The sequence below is a fragment of the Hyla sarda genome, chromosome 2 (assembly GCF_029499605.1).
Source record: "Hyla sarda isolate aHylSar1 chromosome 2, aHylSar1.hap1, whole genome shotgun sequence".
Lineage (NCBI taxonomy): Eukaryota > Metazoa > Chordata > Amphibia > Anura > Hylidae > Hyla > Hyla sarda.
In genome coordinates, this window is record NC_079190.1 from 433,635,330 (window position 1) to 433,657,263 (window position 21,934).

Genomic DNA, 21,934 nt, shown 5'->3' on the forward strand with positions numbered 1-21,934 from the left:
TGCAGTCACTGGATAGGGGGAAGGGGTAGTCTGCCAAAAATATATGAAGCAAATATGTGGAAACCTGTCAAATGCAGATGGATTTGGTTCCTAAGTAATGCAATAATCATATTGGGATTGACTGAGTGTATTGGCTTCAAGGGTATATAATCAAAATTATTGGGCGCTGTTAATCTGCTCTTTGTCTGTGACAGTAATCAGGAGTCATGGTCTTAAACAGCCCTGGACTGCACACAAGCATACTCTGCACCATGAGCTAAGTGTGAGGGCTTATAAGATCGCACCGCCCTAATCACTGATTAACTTTAATACACAGGTTTCCGTACCAGGCGCCAAAGACTAATATTATTCAGGGTGTTTGTGCCATGATTGCTGTGCAGCACAACTTTGCTCACCTCAATCTAAATGAGATCACTAAAATGATGTCCGGCTGAGTTTAAGAAAAGGCACATGTGTCTCAATAAATCTTGTGTATTTGGTATTGTGTAACAGTCAGAAAATCAAGGACTACTGAATAGTTAAAGCATACCTGTCAGATCCCCCAAAAAATATATAGAAATGTTACCTAATCCTGACCATGTACATCTACTTTTTATGCATCTATCAACTACAGTATATTTATTTTTTAAAAATCCCTATCTTCATTAGCTCACAGTGTTAGAAATCCTCTCAGGGAAGGGTGGCGTGTCCCTCCTTGTGGTGGTGATTGGTGTCTCTGCTCATGCAGCCTTGTCCATGACTCATCTCTTGTCCATGACTCATGGACAAGCCTGATACTGCTGCAGGACTGGTTAGTGTCCCAGTAGGTATGGTGAACCCTAGTAGTGGGATTTTCAGAGGTCTTTGTCTTTATAAACCTCTCAAGGACGCAGGGTGTACCTGTACGCCCTGCGCCCGTCCCGGTCTATAACATCATGCCTGGGCTAAATAGCGCGCGGCACAACGATCAGTGCCACACGCTATCAACCCTTTAGATGTGGCGATCAAAGTTGATCGCCGCGTCTAAAGTGGGAAAAAATTGCATCCCGGCAGCTCAGTCGGGCTGATTGGGAACACTACGGTAAAACTGTGGTGTCCTGATCAGCTAAGACGCAGCAGGAGGGTCCCTTACCTGCCTCCGGTGCGTCTGATCGGTGATTGACTTCTCCATGCCTGAGATCCATAGCCCTGACATAACTGTCGGATGCTATGCTGAATTGGGGAACAGGCGTCATGAAGTCCTGATGTAGCATCCTAAGGTGCGACGCAAGTTGTTTAGCTCGATCCTGCTGAACATATACAAGGTGTGGTTGAAGAGTTGTGTCCATAGTTGATGTCATCTGTGTTAGGTTTTTGCCCATTGCCCATCTGCGTTAGATAAGTAAATACGGAGTCATATTCCACAATGTTTATGCATGTCGCCCACCAATGTGCCCTGGCTTACCTGGTAAATTAAAGCCTTTTTTTTTTCTCTCTCTCTCTTTATACGGAGACAGGATATTTAATTTTTTCCAGACGTAATAAAGAGCACAGGCCAACACCACGTTGCTGCCAATATTTATTTTGGCAGTTTTACTGTTCAGTGTTACATCTATTCATCTGTTATAGTGACGAAGTGGCCTCGCCTTGTTCACTGCCGAAAACGATATTTGCAGTCACAGCTCTGCCCTAGATAATGGTGGCACCACATGTAAACTTTACCTAAGCGTACCGTTGTTTCTGACTGCAGATTCTTCTGTGGCTAGAATAGATCGCCATTGATTCGTGGCTTTGTATGCAGTTTCCCAGTTTGTTGATAATTTCCATTAACAATTGCCCTTTGTTTGGAGGCAACAATAGTATTCTCTGTGGAAGCCAAACAGCTGTTTATGCAAATCTATTGGACATTGTCACGGGTGGTTGGAGCATAAAAATACAAGTATATGTACATAGAAATGAAAGGGTTTATTGAGGAAAAATGTGCAGGCCTTAGGAAGTAAGATTAACTAAAGATTATAGTGTCGGTAACCTGATTCTATGTGAGATACTGCAACGTGGTCTCAGAGCATCCCTTATCACCCTGAAATATCAGTCCTTATGACTGTCCAGAAGATACTACAGTTCACATGCATCAGGAAATAAAAGGATCCCACATGTTCGATTTTCAACCTATCCTATTATTTGGGAACGGTAGCATCTTTGGTACCTAGTACTATAACTGCTTGTTTACTCGTCTTCTTCTAAAATAACATGCGCTGTGCTAGTTTAAGGACTGAAGGCTTTCTGATGAACCGAATGATGCCATCTAAGGCTGTGTTCAGAAACCTATACTATTTTCCTTTTTTAATATCTATGGTGTCCTTTTAAAGATACATTTCTTTTTCCAGACCAGGAGAATGATTCATATACATTTTCTGTTGTCTGTACAGAACCCTGGGAATTTAGATCTACTTGTACACTTTTATTAGTAAAGGAGTCGGATGATGCTGCTTCTGAAAAATCAGAGGTGGGCAAGTGAATTTCTTTTTTTAGGGCTGAATTTCACTGGCGTTAATAATCTACTGTAAATCCAATAGTTTTGTTCAAAAAAGCTATCACTAGCCATTTTATATAGCCCCAAAATGTGGATCCGTATCATCGGAAAGTCGCACTCCCCACATCCTCAGTATCTTCAGTGCAGAAAATACCCCCTCAGCCAGTCACTGATGACACCCCACCTAGCTGCATCAGAATGTAAGCTGCGTGGGATCAGGGCAGGTGAGTATGGCTGTGTTTTTTCTTATTTGTTTTTTTGTTTTTTATGAATGGTCACTGTCCTTTCTATTTTATAGCCTATGTATTGGTAACTTATTTATAAATTACTTCATTTACCAAAATTAGGCCTTGTCCCCAGAAAAACAACACACAATTCTAGATGTCCCCCTTCTTAGAAACCTGCAGTGGATAGCAGATTGCAGACTCTGTAGAGAGACTTAGGGCAAAACTCAAGAAGTGTGTGTGTGTGCGCGAGACTCGACTTAACATCTGCCATGTACAGGAAAGGAAGAGAGCCTGAGAAAGGTTGGGCTGAGTGCCTGTAAGCTTAGGCAGTAAATCCCTTCATTAACCAAAATTACACTTTATCCCCAGAAAAACGGTACAACATACTAGCTGTTACCCTTCTTAGAAACATACAGTGGACAGCAGATTGCAGCCCCAGTAGAGACTTGGGGCAAACCACCAGAAGTGTGTGTGTGTGTGTGTGTGAATGTGGGGGGCTTGGCTTAACATCTGCTATGTCCAGGAGAAGAAAGAGAGCCTGAGAAAGTTTGGGCTGAGTGCCTGCAAGCGAAGACAGTCTACCTGCTGAAGTTGATCCACAGTGCTACAGTGTAACTTTCCCCTTCCTTTAGGATTTCACCAGAAGCTAAGGTAACCCCTTCATTGATGCTGCTGTTTCTTGCATTTCTGCTCACACGGCACCTTGCAAATCTAGTGCATCAGTAGCCCCTTCTCCTATCCACATAACCTGTACTGTACTGTGTAAATCTTCCCCCAGTACAGTCAACCCATCCCCTGAAATGGAGAGTATGAGAAATAGCTGAGCACTATGGCGGGGACTCTTTATGGGCTTAATAGCGGCTGTTGAAGCACTAAAATCATCTTGTCACCACTCTGAAGGGGAAATCTAACAAAACCAGGCAGGTTTATGAAGATCTTTTGAAACGACAGGTACGCTTTAATAAAGCTCCTTAGTATTTTTGTGAATCTTGTGCTGGTGGTTACTTTCATGCAGCCGAGCAGAGAGGTGAGCTGGATTGCAAAGCTTTCCAATATTGTTGACAAGTGTAGATTTTACCTTTTTTAGGACCACTCCTTTCTTTTTGCGCAGTTTTGTTTTCTGTATTGTCTGAAATGGCTTATTTCTAAAATACATGCTGTTCTAACTTTATAGTCTGGGTATGCCAGTAACTATAGATATGAGACTTGTACTACTGCAGTGATCACAAGACTCATTGCAAGGGGAAACCTAAACTGTCCTAAAGGGTACCTGTATGTCGCTCCAGCGGCAGGATATGCTGAATGCTCTCAGGAAATCTTGATGCAGAAGACTTTCACCGAAATGGACACTGGATCAAAGGACTAATTTCCGGAATTGCGTGGGACTTCTGGAAATTTTTCCTCTGGTCTAGGCAGTCTGGGAGCAAGTCACAGGCTACGAGATTGCCTTGAAGCTATATATATATATATATATATATCTCTATCTATCCTTCCTCTGGGGCAATATGACAGGTACCATTTTAAAGTGTCTACAGATTCTACTGGTTTTGTTGGTGTACTTACATAATTGTATAGCAGTGGGTAGTGCTATTACATTTGGGTGTTCCTAACCATATGATTGTAGGTTGGCCATTTTTTAATCTTATGTAATAATGGACAAAATACAAATTATTAGTTCTGTTGTTTAATATGGCTGTGAAGGTCTGTGTCCTACTGTTTTATTGTCTTGTCATGCGTCTCCTTTTAGGTTGTAGGTGTGCCATGTAATGGAACATGCAAATCAAAATGGTCTAAAAAAGTTTTTAAAAAAATTCTCCTAGCAACAAAGCAGTCAATATTTAAAGTTAAAACTTTTGGTTGAAGGTGACAAAGATGTATATGATGGCATGTACATTCAGATCTGTATATATAAAATATACAACTGTGTGATACTGTACATTAAGCTCTATTTCATGTTTTCTGCCCTCTGCAGGTGGGATGCAAGATTATAACTATGTATGGGGAAACTGCCTGGAAGTCACATTTGAGCTGTCTTGTTGCAAGTACCCACCAGCATCTGAACTGCCCCAGGAATGGGACAATAACAGAGAGTCGCTTCTCAAGTTTATGGAAATGGTAACCCATTCTTATTACTCTTTTAAATGTATTTTCTTTCTTTTACCCTACAGCATATCAGTGTTTAGTTATATTGGTTGCAGACAATTATAATGGTCCCTCAATCAACCTTTCTAACTAAATATTCTTCCAATACATTTTTGCTTGTAGAGAGGTTAGACTAGTCTGGCCTTTTTATTTATTTTTTATATCTGTTTTTATATCCACCATAATGCAAGTGTTTACCATATCCACCTTATAAACCAGAGTCTACGTATGAATGGGACATAGCTGCAGTAGCTTAGCCACTATAAAGAGTACAGCACCTGCTAGTACCAATACATGAGTAAGCATTGGAGAAGTTCCAGCACTTTACAGTCTGACCCCTCACCAATCTAATATTGATTACATGAGTAGCATATAATGTGTAGTTTTAGACAGTGACAGTAGTGGGGGTCTGGGATCGCTGTATTTCTCCAAGGTACCTGTGGTACTTGGACACCAGGTTCCATGAAGCCCATATCTCATCCAGGAGAAGCTGAGTTAGTTACAGGGAATCCAGGAGATAATTAAATCTCTGGCCAGATTTAGCTTGCTAGGATTTTCTGGTAAATCTTTAGTAAATTTTTATGGAAGGAAATCCAGGCTTTTTAGTGGAGCCTTTCAATCTGCTTCCTGGGCTACTCCAGGTTTTTTCAGACGAGCCCAGAGCAGAGGTGCTGGAGACAGCTAATCATTGGGCTTTAGGAAAGACTGAGAGCAAGAGAAGTCCTGTATTTAAACTGGAACAGTCTCTGACATACTTACCGTGTATACTCTAATATAAGCCGTCCCAAAAATAAGCCGAGGCCCCTAATTTCACCCCAAAAATCAAGGAAAAGTTATTGACTTGACTCTAAGCCTAGGGTGGGAAATACACCCCCCCCCCCCCCCTGTCATCATCCAGACCCCCGTCATTAACACACTGTCATCATCACCCTGTCATCATCCCCCCCCCCCCCTTTCATCATCATCGCCTGTCAATCCCTTTTCAGTGGTCTTCAACCTGCGGACCTCCAGATGTTGCAAAACTACAACTCCCAGCATGCTGGGAGTGGTAGTTTTGAAACATCTGTAGGTCCGCAGGTTGAAGACCACTGCGGCCTTCGTCATCATTCAGACCCCCCTTTTGTTTTCTACTCGCCTCCCCTTGGTGGGAAGGAAGGGTGAGCTGGTCCGGGCCATCCATATTCTACCACCTATGCTGCAGGGACCGTCCGGTGGGGAGGGTTAGTTGTTCCGGAATGTCCATCTTCACCAGGAGGCCCTCTTCTCCGCTCCGGCCCCGGACTAGTGACGTTGCCTTAACGACGACATGCAGGGACATCCGTGCGCATCAGACATCTGTGACGTCCCTGTGCATGAACATCCCTGCGCGGTGGTGTCAAGGCAGTGTCACTAGTTCGGGGCCGGCCCGGAGCGGAGAAGAGAGCCTGCCAGTGAAGATGGACAGCCCGGAACAACTAACCCTCCCCACCGGACGGTCCCTGCAGCATAGGTGGTCGAAGATAGACGGCCCGGACCAGCTCACCCTTCCTTCCCACTGAGGGGAGGTGAGTAGAAAACAAAAGGGAGGTCTGGATGATGACGAAGGCCGCAGTGGTCTTCAGCCTGCGGACCTCCAGATGTTTCAAAACTACAACTCCCAGCATGCCCGGACAGCCGGTGGCTGTCCGGGCATGGTGGGAGTTGTAGTTTTGCAACATCTGGAAGTCTGCAGGTTGAAGACCACTGAGAAGGGATTGACAGGTGGAGATGGACAGCCGGGACCCTCCCCTCACAGCTAAGCCAGAAACTTTTTTTTTTTTGTTCACTCGAGTATAAGCCGAGGGGGGGAGTTTTCAGCTCGAAAAGTCGTGCTGAAAAACTCTGCTTATACTCGAGCATATACGGTATTATGCTATTTGCCTATACCTACCAAGATAAAGTTCCAAAGTAGATACATTCATATTTTGTATTCCTCTGCATATTCTTTCCTGTGCTGGGGTGAGTGGTCCTGTGTACAGCAGACTAAACTTTGATCTCAAGAATGGTGACGTCTTATTTTAGACATTTCTAGTCTGCGTCCATTAGGTCATGAAGGAACACTTGCATGCATGCCAGTAAGAACCTTTCCTTCAAGTCAGCACTTGGGGAAGTTTGCATTGTGTCATGGGCTTCTTCCTGTCAGTGATATCCGGTGCCTCATTACTTTATCCAGTCTTGTAGTATTTGTGCAGAAACACATTGATGGTATTTGTGACTGTTCTGTTATGACTGGAAAAAGTTTCTGGGGCCTCCTGTGCCTCTCTTGTTATTATGGAATTGATTGTAATTCTAGTCTTTCTAAAAAGGTTAGGAAAATACATAATAATGTACCTATAAAGTATGTTTCCAGACTGTAAAAGGAAACCACAAAACTTTTTAAGAAAAAACAAGATCCAACGAACAAATAAACAAGAAATCTTAGCTGTTCTCTCATTTTCGACTCCACTATGTAGATGTGACTGGACATTCACATCTGCAAATCAAATTAAAAAATAAAGGGCAATTCTTTTTAACAGCACGAGATGGTTTCGAGATGCGTGTCCCTTTAAGGAATTGAGTGATCATCATGACACACATTAGGGCTGTGAAATCGGGTAGAAAAACAGGCATGGTGCACATCTACAATCTTGTATAATGATCTGATTGCTTCTCAGCATAATATCAAAAACTAACAGGTTGTTAGTATACATTTTTGATCAAAAAGTACAAGCCCACTCGCCACGTCAAGGCCACCTATCCAGAGTGGGTCCCTGACGTCCCTAGCAAAAAATGTTGCAGCACCGGGCGGCGACCACCACCGCCGCGACACCAATGCCCACAGGGGGGGGGGGGAGAACAACGAACACATTAGGGCTGAGCGGTATGACCAAATATGTGTATCACTGTATTTTTTTTAACTTGCAGCGGTTCCACGGTATATAACGGTATTTTCACACACCCCCAAATCATGTGACCCGCCAGCGCTGTTCTGATCCCCCCCCAACACTCCCACCCTGCCACAATCATGTGTCCGGCTTCTTACATGACAGTGGGCTCAGCCTATCACTGGCTGGGGCGGGGCATCGCTGTCCTCCCCCATCCCCAGCGTGCGGCCGTGGTGGGTGAGTTAAAAGTTTATTTTCTGTATCTTTTGCAGCCCGGGCATAGGGATACAGCGTACAGCAGTGGTCTCAAACCTGCGGACCTCCAGCTGTTGCAAAACTACAACTCCCAGCATGCCCGAACAGCCGTTGGCTGTCCGGGCATGCTGGGAATTGTAGTTTTGCAAAAGCTGGAGGTCCGCAGGTTGGAGACCACTGGCGTACAGAGAGTTCCAGCACCCGGCGGCCTCTAACAAAGAGGAGGAGGGCAGTGCTTGACAGCACTGCGCTAGGCTGATAATACATTCCTGAGGGGGAGGGGCCCAACCGGTATTGCGGTATGAGGGAAAATTCATATTGTGCAGCCCAAAAAATTCTGTATTTGGTATGAACCGGTATACCGCCCAGCCCGAACACACATGATTTTTTTTTTAAACACTTAGATGAAATAACAGCTAGTGTTAGCAAATATAGAGTGACCCTTAAAGTGCCTACTGCTACCCATAAGGAATACAAACTATTAATGATCATTAAATATATAACATCCTGTCTGTTATATTTTGGTCCCATATAGATTAGAAATTTATTGGTAAATCACATGTTCAGCTTATCAGCATTTGACAGTTTTTGTATATGGATATACTCTAATTTATATAAAAAATGTTGAGTAACTTACAGTGTGTGAAGTCCAAAGCAAAATTCACAGTTCTCCCGAATGGTATTGGAAACAAGCAAATAGTAAACAAGTAATGGCTTAAGCTTAGCTTAGTACAGACTCTACAGTGTCAGTATTTAAGAGAGTTATCCCATGAATCACACCACAAGAAAGGTGACAAGTAATTGATTGGTGGGGGTGTGACCCCTACCAATCATAAATCAGATCCAATTAGTTTTAATGTAGGTATAACATGTTAAAATGTTAACCCTTATTGAACGTTCCCTTATCTTGTTAGCTTTTGTAATCCATCAGCTCCAATGCATCTTGTGGCCAAGAGACACACCACAGCTGTTGACTCCTATGTCCTTCTCCCATATTGTAGCACACAATTCACATCCTTGTTAAGCAGATCAGATGACAATTACTGTGCAGGTGCCAATTCTTCTGCTTGTGTGAGCGGCTGAGAATTATATCCCTGTTCCTTCTCTTCTCTGACAAGTAGAGAAGCCAAGGCTCACTGCATAGTTAGCTTTCCATCGGAGATCTTTCCACCACTGTTGAGGGTGCATTGAACACTGAAATAAACTGAAAATTCATGTTTGTTTTTTATTTTATTCATTTATTATATGCTGAAACTGCACCAAACATGCAACAGCAGAAGTAGCACAGAGAGGGTGACTTTGCAGGGAGAGGGTGGAGAGTCTCATCATTGCAGTTCCCCTAATGAGATCACCTAGTGATCTATGCAAAAAAACTACCAAGCAGAAACCTGGCCTTACTGTGAGGACTTGTATCCTCACAGTAAGGCCAGGTTTCTGCTTGGTAGTTTTTTGCATAGATCACTAGGTGATCTCATTAGGGGAACTGCAATGATGAGACTCTCCACCCTCTCCCTGCAAAGTCAAATGCTTCTTGAAAAAGTGTATACTATTTTATGATGATAGACTATGCTGCTCTATAAAGGCACACTATAATTTCCCAGTGTGCTTCTTTTAAAATAATAATAGAATAAACAGTGTGCAAACATTGAGCCAGAAAGTAGTGCTGGGAGATTCTTACAATCAGTACAATACAGGTAATGTTTATACAAGGTGTCTCAACTTTTTATGTAGATACATTCTATAGGCAGAAGTTAAAACGATGTTATAAAGTTAACATAAGCTATAAAGATCACTGCTTATATACACTGCGTTTAAGATTTATTATTCTGGGTAATATTGTTGGAAGATAAAGTGCATCATTTTAGGACTATACACCCATATGAGGAAACCTCTAATTTGTCTCAAGCACTTTATACCATGATGCTTGTGCTGTCATGTAGAATTATGTCTATAATTATAATGTGTGTCCCCTCCTTTGTTTATAGGTTCATATTGGTGCCAATGGTTTTGTAAGAGACTCTGTTACCCAGAAAGGGATTGAGAATGCAACTATATCAGTATCAGGAATTAACCATAACATCACTACTGGGAAGGTGGGCAACTTCCAGAGATTGTTAGCCCCGGGGATTTATAACATCACAGCTTCAGTAATGGGGTAAGTAAACATGATCAGTGGAGATCATACACAGTGATGTATAGAGATAAAAAGGGTACCCATAGCAAAGATCAAAATAGCCCCTCTACCGATAAGCTAGTTATCCCCTCATCCTGTGGATTGGAATAACTTGTAAGGGTGCGTTCACACTGCTTTTTCACTGTACAGCTGCCGAATCAGGTCGGGGGGGAGCGAATACCGGGTGCTCCCGTATCCCAGCCGGCTGGGATACGGGAAGCGCCCGGTTTTCGCTGTCCCAAACTGGATCCATCAGCCATGCAGTGAAAACGTAGTGCAAACCCACCCTTATCTTGGGATAACCCATTTTAAAGCATTACATGTTTAGATTTCACTGGGTCTTAATCCTGACACCCGCTGTGATCATAAGTTATTGCTGATGCACTTCATTATAGTCTATGGAACATATCAGTCGGATTGACCAGCTGTGGAGTGACGTGCTCTACTAACACTTGTTTATCACTCATGATCACCACGATCTAAACATTTGCCATGTCTGTACGACATGTAAAACATTTATATATTTCACAGTAATTCTTTAAGAATGTTGTTTCTAAGGAAAATGATACCCTGCACTGGTATTTGATACTTACTATCAAAGGTCCAAGCAGTACTGGACCCTCTCGCTCTAAGTATAGCAACTGCATGGTTTGCCCCATACAAGAATTGCTGATTTCATTGCTATTTACAGTCACAGAGAAAATGTCATGTATTTAAAGCTATTTTACCCATTATTATGGTTTGTTTTTGGGCAAAGCAGTAAAAAGTCTGTCCTAGGAAGTCACCAGTATATGATCTTTTTTTTTCTATTAGACTAAATTCATACCCCTTTTCCCTTCACTTCATCTTGTGCCCACTAACTTTGTTACTAAAAAGTAATCTTGCTTATTGGCAGTTCCCCTATATACAGGGTGGGCCATTTATATGGATACACCTTAATAAAATGGGAATGGTTGGTGATATTAACTTCCTATTTGTGGCACATTAGTATATGTGAGGGGGGAAACTTTTCAAGATGGGTGGTGACCATGGCGGCCATTTTGAAGGCGGCCATTTTGAATCCAACTTTTGTTTTTTCAATAGGAAGAGGGTCATGTGACACATCAAACTTATTGGGAATTTCACAAGAAAAACAATGATGTGCTTGGTTTTAACGTAACTTTATTCTTTCATGAGTTATTTACAAGTTTCTGACCACTTATAAAATTTGTTCAATGTGCTGCCCATTGTGTTGGATTGTCAATGCAACCCTCTTCTCCCACTCTTCACACACTGATAGCAACACCGCAGGAGAAATGCTAGCACAGGCTTCCAGTATCCGTAGTTTCAGGTGCTGCACATCTCGTATCTTCACAGCATAGACAATTGCCTTCAGATGACCCCAAAGATAAAAGTCTAAGGGGGTCAGATCGGGAGACCTTGGGGGCTATTCAACTGGCCCACGATGACCAATCCACTTTCCAGGACACTGTTCATCTAGGAATGCTCGGACCTGACACCCAAAATGTGGTGGAAAAACTCAGGGAACGTGCCAGCTTCAGTGCATAAAGAGGGAAACACATCATTATGTAGCAATTTAGCATATCCAGTTGAATGGCCCCCAAGGTCTCCCGATCTGACCCCCTTAGACTTTTATCTTTGGGGTCATCTGAAGGCAATTGTCTATGCTGTGAAGATACGAGATGTGCAGCACCTGAAACTACGGATACTGGAAGCCTGTGCTAGCATTTCTCCTGCGGTGTTGCTATCAGTGTGTGAAGAGTGGGAGAAGAGGGTTGCATTGACAATCCAACACAATGGGCAGCACATTGAACACATTTTATAAGTGGTCAGAAACTTGTAAATAACTCATGAAAGAAGAAAGTTGCGTTAAAACCAAGCACATCATTGTTTTTTGTGAAACTCCCAATAAGTTTGATGTGTCACATGACCTTCTTCCTATTGAAAAAGCAAAAGTTGGATTAAAAATGTCCGAACTTCAAAATGGCCGCCATGGTCACCACCCATCTTGAAAAGTTTCCCCCCTTACATAGACTAATGTGCCACAAATAGGAAGTTAATATCACCAACCATTCCCATTTATTAAGGTGTATCCATATAAATGGCCCACCCTGTATTACAATTAGTCCAGAAACTGTACTAAATAACCAATAAATATCAGGTAGTGTGTAGTATTGGGTGCCAGTCTCTATTTCAGAAGGGCTGTCGATCATACTTGATATCTCATGTACACAATGCGATTACTGACTGTGACCACTGGTCTCTTTATCTAGATACCTGCCACAAACTATTATTCAGGTGGAAGTAAAAGAAGGACCTGCTACTGAGCTTGATTTTCAGCTCAACCCTTCAGTCTCCGTTTTACCAGATGATACACTGGATATTACTACTGCCCCACTGCCAACCACTGAGCCTCCAGTGACTGTTAAACCTGAGAATGTCCCTCCAGCCCACAAACCAGTCCAGCCCCAGGATTTCCGCCATCACCACCATTCTGACATGGAGATATTCCTGAGGAGGTACAATAGCGATTACGCCAGCATCACACATCTCTACTCCATTGGCAAGTCTGTGGAGTCACGAGAGCTTTATGTGATGGCAATATCGGATAACCCACATGTTCATGAGCCAGGTATGTTACGTATGTCAACTGTGTGGGTTGGTAGGGGTAAGGGTTAAAGTATGTCTGTCATTAACCTGTTGGGGACCACGGGCATATGGGTGAACTTTGAAGCCCTCTAATGTCTTCAAAAAGTAAAAACATGTCAACTCTATGATGCCAACATAAAGTAGACATATTTTATATATGAATCAATATATAATTTATTTGGTTCAGTCTATATAGGAGGTTGGGCACAACCGCTCTAATATAGTCTATTGGAACCCTGTAGCATGTGTGCAGCGGTAACTATAACAGCATGTCCTGTGTATATCAGTTCTTAGGTGGTGTCAGCCGGTGAAGTAAAGTCCAATTGTAACTAGCGAAACATATAAGAAAAAACCAGCGCACTCACCACAGTAGATGAACTTCTCTTAAAACGTCTTTATTGCAGATCATCCAAGACGCTGCATAGGAAGCCGAACACAGGTGTGTGGGGGGACGGTACAAACAGAGACGCTCTCGGGCTAGCGGGTCCGCCTCGCGCTCTCTCGCGCTTCACAGGCCCCTTTAGGGGCCTGTGAAGCGCGAGAGAGCGCGAGGCGGACCCGCACACCTGTACCTGTGTTCGGCTTCCTATGCCTCGTCTTGGACGTTTTAAGAGAAGTTCATCTACTGTGGTGAGTGCGCTGTTTTTTTCTTATGTGTCGCTAGTTATTTATTTGAATTGTCTGTTTTCCTTACAAGCAGAGAGCTTCAAAGTTATAGAAATGCAAAATTTCAGAATGGGCTCGGTCCCCAAGGGGTTAAAAACGACTTTTGACACTTCAATCAGATATGTCAAAAGTTGCCGATTGCCCAATGTCTTACTGCTGAGACCCACTGCGATCGGGAGTTATTAGTTGGGGAAGTAGGCTGCATTGGGCTCTGCCCCCCAGCCAGACGAGATAGTCGTACACTTCTCTGCATAGACTTCTATGCAGAAAAATTGACCACTCTCAACGCCACCCCTTCCCTGATTAAAAACTCATGATCGCAGCAGGTCTCAGCAGTAAGACACTGAGCGATTGGCAACTTTTGACATGTCTATGGACGTTTTCACGCAAAATATTAAGAAAAGGGGGGGCCTGTCAGCTGTGACACCATAGGGGCTCCAGGCATCTATTCCCTCTTTAGTAGAAAGGTGACTGAGTACTTATCACTAAATGATCGGGAGTTTCAGATGCTGAACAACCACATATGGTATGTTGGTTTGATTGATAGGTCTGTGGTTTAGGTTTATTTTATCACACAAAATTGTCATTCTGATAAATCTATCTCTTGCATTGGTCCTGGTCAGCCTTGTATGTCTTTTATTCCTAATCTTGACCTCATTGCAGGAGAACCAGAGTTCAAGTACATTGGGAACATGCACGGTAATGAAGTTGTAGGAAGAGAGCTGCTTTTGAACCTCATTGAATATCTGTGCAAGAACTATGGAACTGACCCAGAAGTCACACGATTGGTGAACACTACCAGGATACACATTATGCCCTCAATGAATCCAGATGGCTATGAGAAGGCACTAGAAGGTAAATATTTTCTTATACTTTGAAAAATAGACCGTTTACTGCACACATGGGATATATGTCTCTTATTTACTTTGGAGACTTTTTAAAGCATATCTCCAGTGAAAAATAAAAAGTTTACTGTGCTCTTAGAGCTTTAATAACCAACATCAAGCTTCCAAAGCTCAGCAGTTTTTTTGCAATAAATCAAACTTCCTAATTCACGAACATGAAGTTATTAAAGGGGTACTCCAATGGCCAGCATTCGGAAGTAAATGTTTTGAACTTTGTTTAATGTCTGCCATGTATAAATTCCAGTGGGGCTGCAGCTGCAATCTCACATTACATTTGCCACATCCCCCTCCCCTCACACTGTGGAGGAGGGGAGAGGGATTGCCTGCTTTGTTTCAGTGCTGAGGCTGCTGTAATCACAGGTCTTAATGAGACATTCCCTCTACAGACACCAAGACCAATCCTAGATATTCAATTTTAGTTCTGTCTCTTACTCTATCTATCCATCTATTTAACTAAACAAGCAAAAGTCCAGCAGCACACCGAGGTGTAGTGAGGTAAAACACAAATGTGCTTTATTGACCCATGTCACGGACACAACGTTTCAACTGTATCACACAGTATTTATCAAGCATGCTTTATAAAGACTGTGTGATACCGTTGAAATGTTTTATTCATGACATGGGTGAATAAAGCACCTTTGTGTTTTACCTCACTACTCCTGGGTGTGCTGCTGGACTTTTGCTTGTTTGGATCTGTATATACAGTCTGCGACTGGGACTGTTTCTCTATTTGCACCCCGCAATTTGTTTATATCTATACCCTCGTTGTGCTGCCTACTCTTTGGTTTTGCATCTATTTATCTATCCTCATACCTTATCCATCTCTCTCTCTCTTAGCAAGATAAAGTGTAAAAAAAAACTTTGGTAAGTCAAGACTTCCCTCTATTTTGTGGCATAGTAAAATGAATGCCATAAGCAACCTGCAAGTGATTAAAACCAATAAACAGCATAAGGCCTTTTTTTTGGATGTGTATAGAAAGAAATGACGTTATTAGCTATATCAGTAGAGGTTTCACATCACATATATTTGAATCCTTTTCTAGCAGTGGTTGTTGCTTAACCTTCCCAGATTACTATAGAAGACATTATTTACATGTTCACCTTCTCGTCTCTGTGCAGGGGACCGTGATGGAGTAGTTGGCAGAAACAACAGCAACAATTATGATCTTAATCGTAATTTCCCTGACCAGTTCTTCCAAATCACCGACCCTCCGCAACTTGAGACATTGGCTGTAATGAGCTGGCTGAAAACCTACCCATTTGTTCTGTCTGCTAATCTCCATGGAGGTATGTTATTCATTTCACGTATTCATTGTGACTTCTGTCCTATAACATAAACTTTCAAAGAATTACTCATCTGAAGAACCAAATAGTAAATTCTTCACTTCACCTTGGAATTGTCTGAATTGGAATTATGTAGAATCTACATCGGCATTTTTCTCTTTTGTGTTAGTGTATTATATTCCATTACCAGCTAGCTATGTAAGTGATCACTAGACTGTGGGAGTTTACCTACGACGTATGTCATGAGTGTACATTATTTGTACAAAATATTCTACTTGTATACATGTATTCTTCTGTGTATTTCCCTTCAGTCATGGTACAGGTACTTATGTGATTGGGCTGCTTCTTGCTCCTTTGCCTGGAAGTTTTAATGCTTGTTCTTGCTTTAACGTATGTTGGTGTATTACGTAATTGCTGTGTATGTGGATTTGCCTTTTTTATGCTTTATAAAATAGGCTTGTTGTGGCTGGACCATGGTTGAATTCATGTTTACTTGTTAGAGAATTGCCTAAAGATGACCTGATGGCAATTTTAGCATGTGTGTTTATGGCCGACTGATGAAACATCAATGCTGGAGTGTGTTTTTGTTAAACTGTACATTGTGAAATGGAAATGTAGCAATAAATTGATTGATGTCAGGGAATTTGTAACATCCTGTTCTCACTTTATCCATACATTACCAGGTTAAAAAGTACCTGTCACCAAATAAACTTTTCTAAACTAACTCAGGCTATGTTCCCTAACTACTCCTAACTCCTAAAAAGCTCTGTATCTTACCGTTCTTCTTGCTCTCATAGTGCAGTCTCCCAGCAGGAGAAAGTGGGCGTTTCCCAGCATGTATGACATCACTGAAGCCTGCTGGGGGCCAACTTCCGCCCTCACATCTTTAAAGCGCTGTGATGAATAGAAGACCTCAGGCTCTGCAGATTTCAGTCTGTGCAGCTTTCAGTAAGGCTCTGTGCAGCTGTCAATCAAGCTCAGTGCAGAGTTTGGACTCCTGCCAGGTCGATAGGAGATTAAACTCACTGTATTTGCAGCAGGGAACAGGACTGAGCCACCTAGTGGCCATTTTTTCTATTACATTTTAAACATATTTGTGTTGATAATTTTAAAAGCAAGTGAATGGGAAAGTGTCTGCTAATTACACAAGGAACACTATATTAAAAGTTTTATTTGGTGACAGGTACTCTTTAAATAGCTAGAGGAACAGCTGTGTTCCTTATAAAATGTGCACCAATATAATATTTTGGGCAGTATTCATTAAATCAGACCTGTCAAGTGAGTCGACGAGTCCTCTTTGAACAGCAGTAGTTAGTGATTGTATCACTATTTATAGTTTAGGGGAAGGTGCTTGCTTTTGCATGTGCAACTATTTTTGCGCATCCCATAGTATTAAGTTGGCAGAGCACACGTGACCCCACATGTGAGCTTAATTTCAACCTGTTTTTTTTTGTGGCTTCTAGTTGGGACCATGACTTACCTTCGGAAATGAGTGCATCAATGAGAAATCTAACATAGTAGCACTCTCTGAACTGCCCTTGAAACTTGATCAGGGTCTGTGCATACTGCAAAACAGATTACAGTGCATCCCTCACACTGATCATCACCTGACCCATGTTGCTCTGTAGCAAGAGGGACATCCTGCATACATACTGCACATTACGACTAAAAGTTGTAAGGGCTCAAAATACCTCAGTGACTAGGGAAAAACCAATATGGTGACTTTTATATTGATTTTAATATGCATTGAACAATGGATGTTTATACTGCTCTGATGCTACACCCTCTACATTTTTCTAAATGTTCTGCATACAATTGGAATTTATGTAAGTGATATTAAAGGAAAATTCCAGGTAAAACATTTGCCTTAGGTTATGCCTAGTACAGGACCAAAGGTGGTGCTTGACACAAGGCTTTATAGAAGACCATAGAGAGAATCCTGTTAGCAGTTAGCAGGTCTTCAAATTTTATTTAGGCCTTTTACTGGGACAGATTGTAATGCACATCTGTGTATGCAGGTTCTCTTTGTACATGTTGGCAGCTTGTGTCTTTTCTAACAGCATTGACTTGTGTCTGCAGGTTCCCTTGTGGTTAATTATCCGTATGATGATGATGAAAAAGGCTTGTCTATGTACAGTAAATCCCCAGATGATGCCGTGTTCCAGCAGCTGGCTCTTTCCTATTCCAAGGTGAGCTATAAAGCAACAAAGCACAATGTTCTGCCTCTACCATTAGTAGGCACGTTGCCCTGGGAGCGTCTGTCTGGGTTATACCTGCCTGTAATCAATAACACGTCTCATTATGACCTTCTTGATAAATTCTACGCTTTTCTTCTCGCAGGGTCACTTGTTTTGAGCTTTCTTTTATAAAAAAAAAAAAAAACACTTAAAGGAAATATCCACTTTAAAGGGGTAGTCCGGCTTTGTAAATCTTATCCCCTGTCTAAAGGATAGGGGATAAGATCTATGATTGCAGGGGTCCCGCCGCTGAGGACCCTCACGATGTCTGTGCAGCCCCCGGCATTGCTAGGGGCTGGACAGAGATCGCAGGGGTCCCCAGTGGCGGGACCCCTGCGATCATACATCTTATCCCCTATCCTTTGGAAAGGGGAAAAAATTTATAATGCCAGACTACCCCTTTAATATAGTCGTAGAGACTAGTGCCCCCACTAATTCTCTCTAGACTTCTGTAACTGGAAATCGCCAACAGCTTGTAATGCAAAAGCTTTGATTTTGTTGGAACTGATCAAGGATCATGTAAGTTTTCAGATTACTAGTCAATTTTTGTTTACATCTTTATCTGAGGCTCCATAATTTGTGACTGGAGACAAAGTATCACAAACAGCATTAAAATTAGACCTCTCCCAGGAAACTAATGGGACCCCATATTAATTCACTGTTACTGTTGGGGGACTGGCATGCTATGGACCTGGCAGTGTTTTGGCTTGTATTGTAAATGCAGTTATGAACATGCCTAAGTGGCACCTGCATTTTGGGAGTCCAGGCTCATACACCCCTACCAGGAATTAGAGCTCAGGCGTGATTTTATCATTTGTACCTATAGTATACTGTAGAGATGCTGGCAGCGATTGTGTTATATAAAAAGTTTTCTCTGTGTTTATTTGATTGTAATCCAAAGCTAATATTTGACATCTCCTCCCCAGTCCTTGGCAATAATATACAGAAACATTGTACTCCTGAAATTCTTCAGCACACAAGTCTATAATTTTAAGGATACTTCAAACATTAGCTTTATAGTAGAAAGAATAACGGAGCACTCACCCGGTCAGCTTTTTGCCTTGGAGCTTCTCAGATCATGGCACGTCAGTGGTCGAGCAGGGAGGTGTTGGATGGAAATGGGGGGAGTTCAGATTTCGGGCCACTGACCGTATCGCACCGTTAGGTGTCTAGTCCCCTGAGACATCTTCATGCTTGTTCCATGTCTTTAATTTCCATGATCCGTGGCAAGCAGCTTACTGGGCGAGTGCTCCGTTATTCTTTCTACTGTGAAGCTATTATCTGCCTTACATTCTACACGTGCAGCACCACCTGCAGCCATCTTTCTGCACTCCTCCACACCTTATGCATCCTATGATAGGAAAGGGATCCTATTGTGACGATATACTTCTAACATTACTGTCATTTGTAAAAACTTTTGACATGTGATCCAGACATGTCATAAGTTTATATCTCATCGGGTCTTAGATCTAACCCACTGAAGTGCTCAGCAGAATGCTTGACTACCTGTACGGCGGCCGCGTCCGTATCATTCACTTCATTATATATAGTTTGTGGTAAAGGAGTCTGGTTTGAGTGACTGAGGGGAGCGAAACTCACTGCTACGCACTTCAGTGGGTTATGACCTGCGATTGAAGTGGGTCTCAGGACTGAGACCCGGTGAGATCTAAACTTATTACATGTCAACATTTTTACCAAAGACTGCCTTGATTTCGCAGGGCTGTGCAAAAGTTTTAGTTAGGTTATTTATCAATTGACAAAATTAAAAGTGAATGAACAAATCAATATTTGGTGTAACCACTCTTAGGGGGAGATTTATCAAAACCTGTCTAGAGGAAAAGTTGCCCAGAGCAACCAATCAGATTGTTTTATTCAATTTTTCTGAGACCTTTTCAAAAATGAAAGAAGCGATCTGATGCTATGGGCAACTCAGCAACTTTTCCTTTGGACAGGTTTTGATCTCCCTCTACCTTTTAAAAATCATAACCTTTAAATTTTGCACCTAGAAATCCATATGATGGCTTATTTTTTGCACCACCAATTCTACTTTGTAATGACATCAATCATTTTACCCAAAAATCTACGGCGAAACGGGAAAAAAATAATAATTGTGCGACAAAATAAAAGAAAAAACGCCATTTTGTAACTTGTGGGGTCTTCCGTTTCTATGCAGCACCTTATCTTTATTCTGTAGGTCCATACAATTAAAATGATACCCTACTTATATAGGTTTTATTTTGTCGTACTTCTGAAAAAAAATCATAACATGCAGGAAAATTTATACATTTAAAATTGTCATCTTCTGACCCCTATCATTTTTTTGTGCCGTGATCTAAAGTTTTTATCTGTACAATTTTTTTTTGATCTGACTTTTTGATTGCTTTTTATTCATTTTTATTAACTACCGTATTTATCGGGGTATACCACGCACCGGCCTATAACACGCACCCTCATTTTACCAAGGATATTTGGGTAAAAAAAGTTTTTTACCCAAATATCCATGAAAAAATGAGGGTGCATGTGTGCGCGTGTATACCCCGATATACCCCCAGGAAAGGCAGGGGGAGAGAGGCCGTCGCTGCCCGCTTCTCTCCCCCTGCCTTTCCTGGGGTCTAGAGCGCTGCTGTCGGCCCTTTTCACCCCCTGGTTATCAGCACCGCTGCCCGTTCTGTCCCCCTGACTATCGGTGCCGGCGCCGATAGCCAGGGGGAGAGAAGGGGCAGCGGCACCCATTGCCGGCGCCGCTGCCCCGTTGCCTCCCCCCATCCCCGGTGGCATAATTACCTGAGTCCGGTCCGCGCTGCTCCAGGCCTCCGTCGTGCGTCCCCAGCGTCGTTGCTATGCACGGCGCGGCGCTCTGACGTCATGCGCCGCGCCGTTCAGCGCATAGCAATGACGCCGGGGACGCACGACGGAGGCCTGGAGACGCACGACGGAGGCCCAGATAACCAGGGGGTGAAAAGGGCCGACAGCAGCGCTCTAGACCCCAGGAAAGGCAGGGGGAGAGAAGCGGGCAGCGACGGCCTCTCTCCCCCTGCCTTTCCTGGGGGTGTATCGGCGTATAACACGCACACAGACTTTAGCCTAAAAATTTTAGCCTAAAAAGTGCGTGTTATACGCCGATAAATACGGTATATATTTTTATAGTTTGGACATTTACGCACGCGGCGATACAACATATATTTTGTTTTTATTTACACTTTTTGTTTTTATTTACATTTATGGGAAAAAATGGGTGATTCAGATTTTTATCAGGGAAGGGGTTAAATCATCTTTATTAACTTTTTTTTTTTCCCACTTTCTTTTTTGCAATGTTATAGCCCCCATAGGGGACTATAACATGCAGTACATTGACTCAATACACTGAACAATGCCATTCCATTGCAATGCATTGATCAGTGTTATCAGTGGTTCAGTGATCCAAGCCTTAAATCCAGGCTTGAGCAATCAGTGACCGATCGGACGTGCAGGAGGCAGGTAAGGCATCCTCCTGATGCGTCCTAGCTGATTGGGACATTGCGATTTTACCGCGATGGTCCTGATCAGCCTGACTGAGCTGCCGGGAAGCTTTCACTTTCACTTTAGACACGGCGATCAACTTTGATCGCTGCGTCTAAAGAGTTAATGACTGTCTGAACGGCGATGTCCGGCATTAGCCACGGGTCCTGACTGCTGATAGCAGCCGGTACCGTGCGGGTATGATGCGAACTCAGCTCCTGAGCTCGCTTCATAACCTTCCCGTGCCGCAGCACCGTTTATAAACAGCGTTTTGAGGCAAGGGGTTAAAACAGCAACCACTCTTCCCGGTCTTGCGTGGATGTAGGCTTCTACATGAAATCCCAGACAGACTTGATGATGTTGACATATCATGGCTCTGTGGGGGCCATATTGGTTTTCCTAGGACTCGTTCTTCTTTTTTTAACATTCAAGATAGTTAAGGACATTAGCTGCATGTTTGCGATCATTGTCCTTCTACATAATTAAAATCTTGTGCAAATCAAATCAGGTTGTCAGTCTTTGCAG

The 21,934-nt window shown here is 42.6% G+C and overlaps 1 protein-coding gene across 1 annotated transcript in view; it reads left to right on the top strand.

Annotated features, from left to right (window-relative positions):
- CPD (carboxypeptidase D) overlaps positions 1-21,934 on the top strand; it is an 88,618-nt gene that overhangs the window by 39,499 nt on the left and 27,185 nt on the right. The window contains exons 3-8 of the mRNA XM_056559124.1: positions 4,691-4,833; positions 9,983-10,152; positions 12,444-12,802; positions 14,149-14,340; positions 15,510-15,677; positions 17,754-17,863. Coding sequence (XP_056415099.1) covers positions 4,691-4,833; positions 9,983-10,152; positions 12,444-12,802; positions 14,149-14,340; positions 15,510-15,677; positions 17,754-17,863 — 1,142 coding nt within the window. The remainder of the gene's footprint in view (positions 1-4,690; positions 4,834-9,982; positions 10,153-12,443; positions 12,803-14,148; positions 14,341-15,509; positions 15,678-17,753; positions 17,864-21,934) is intronic.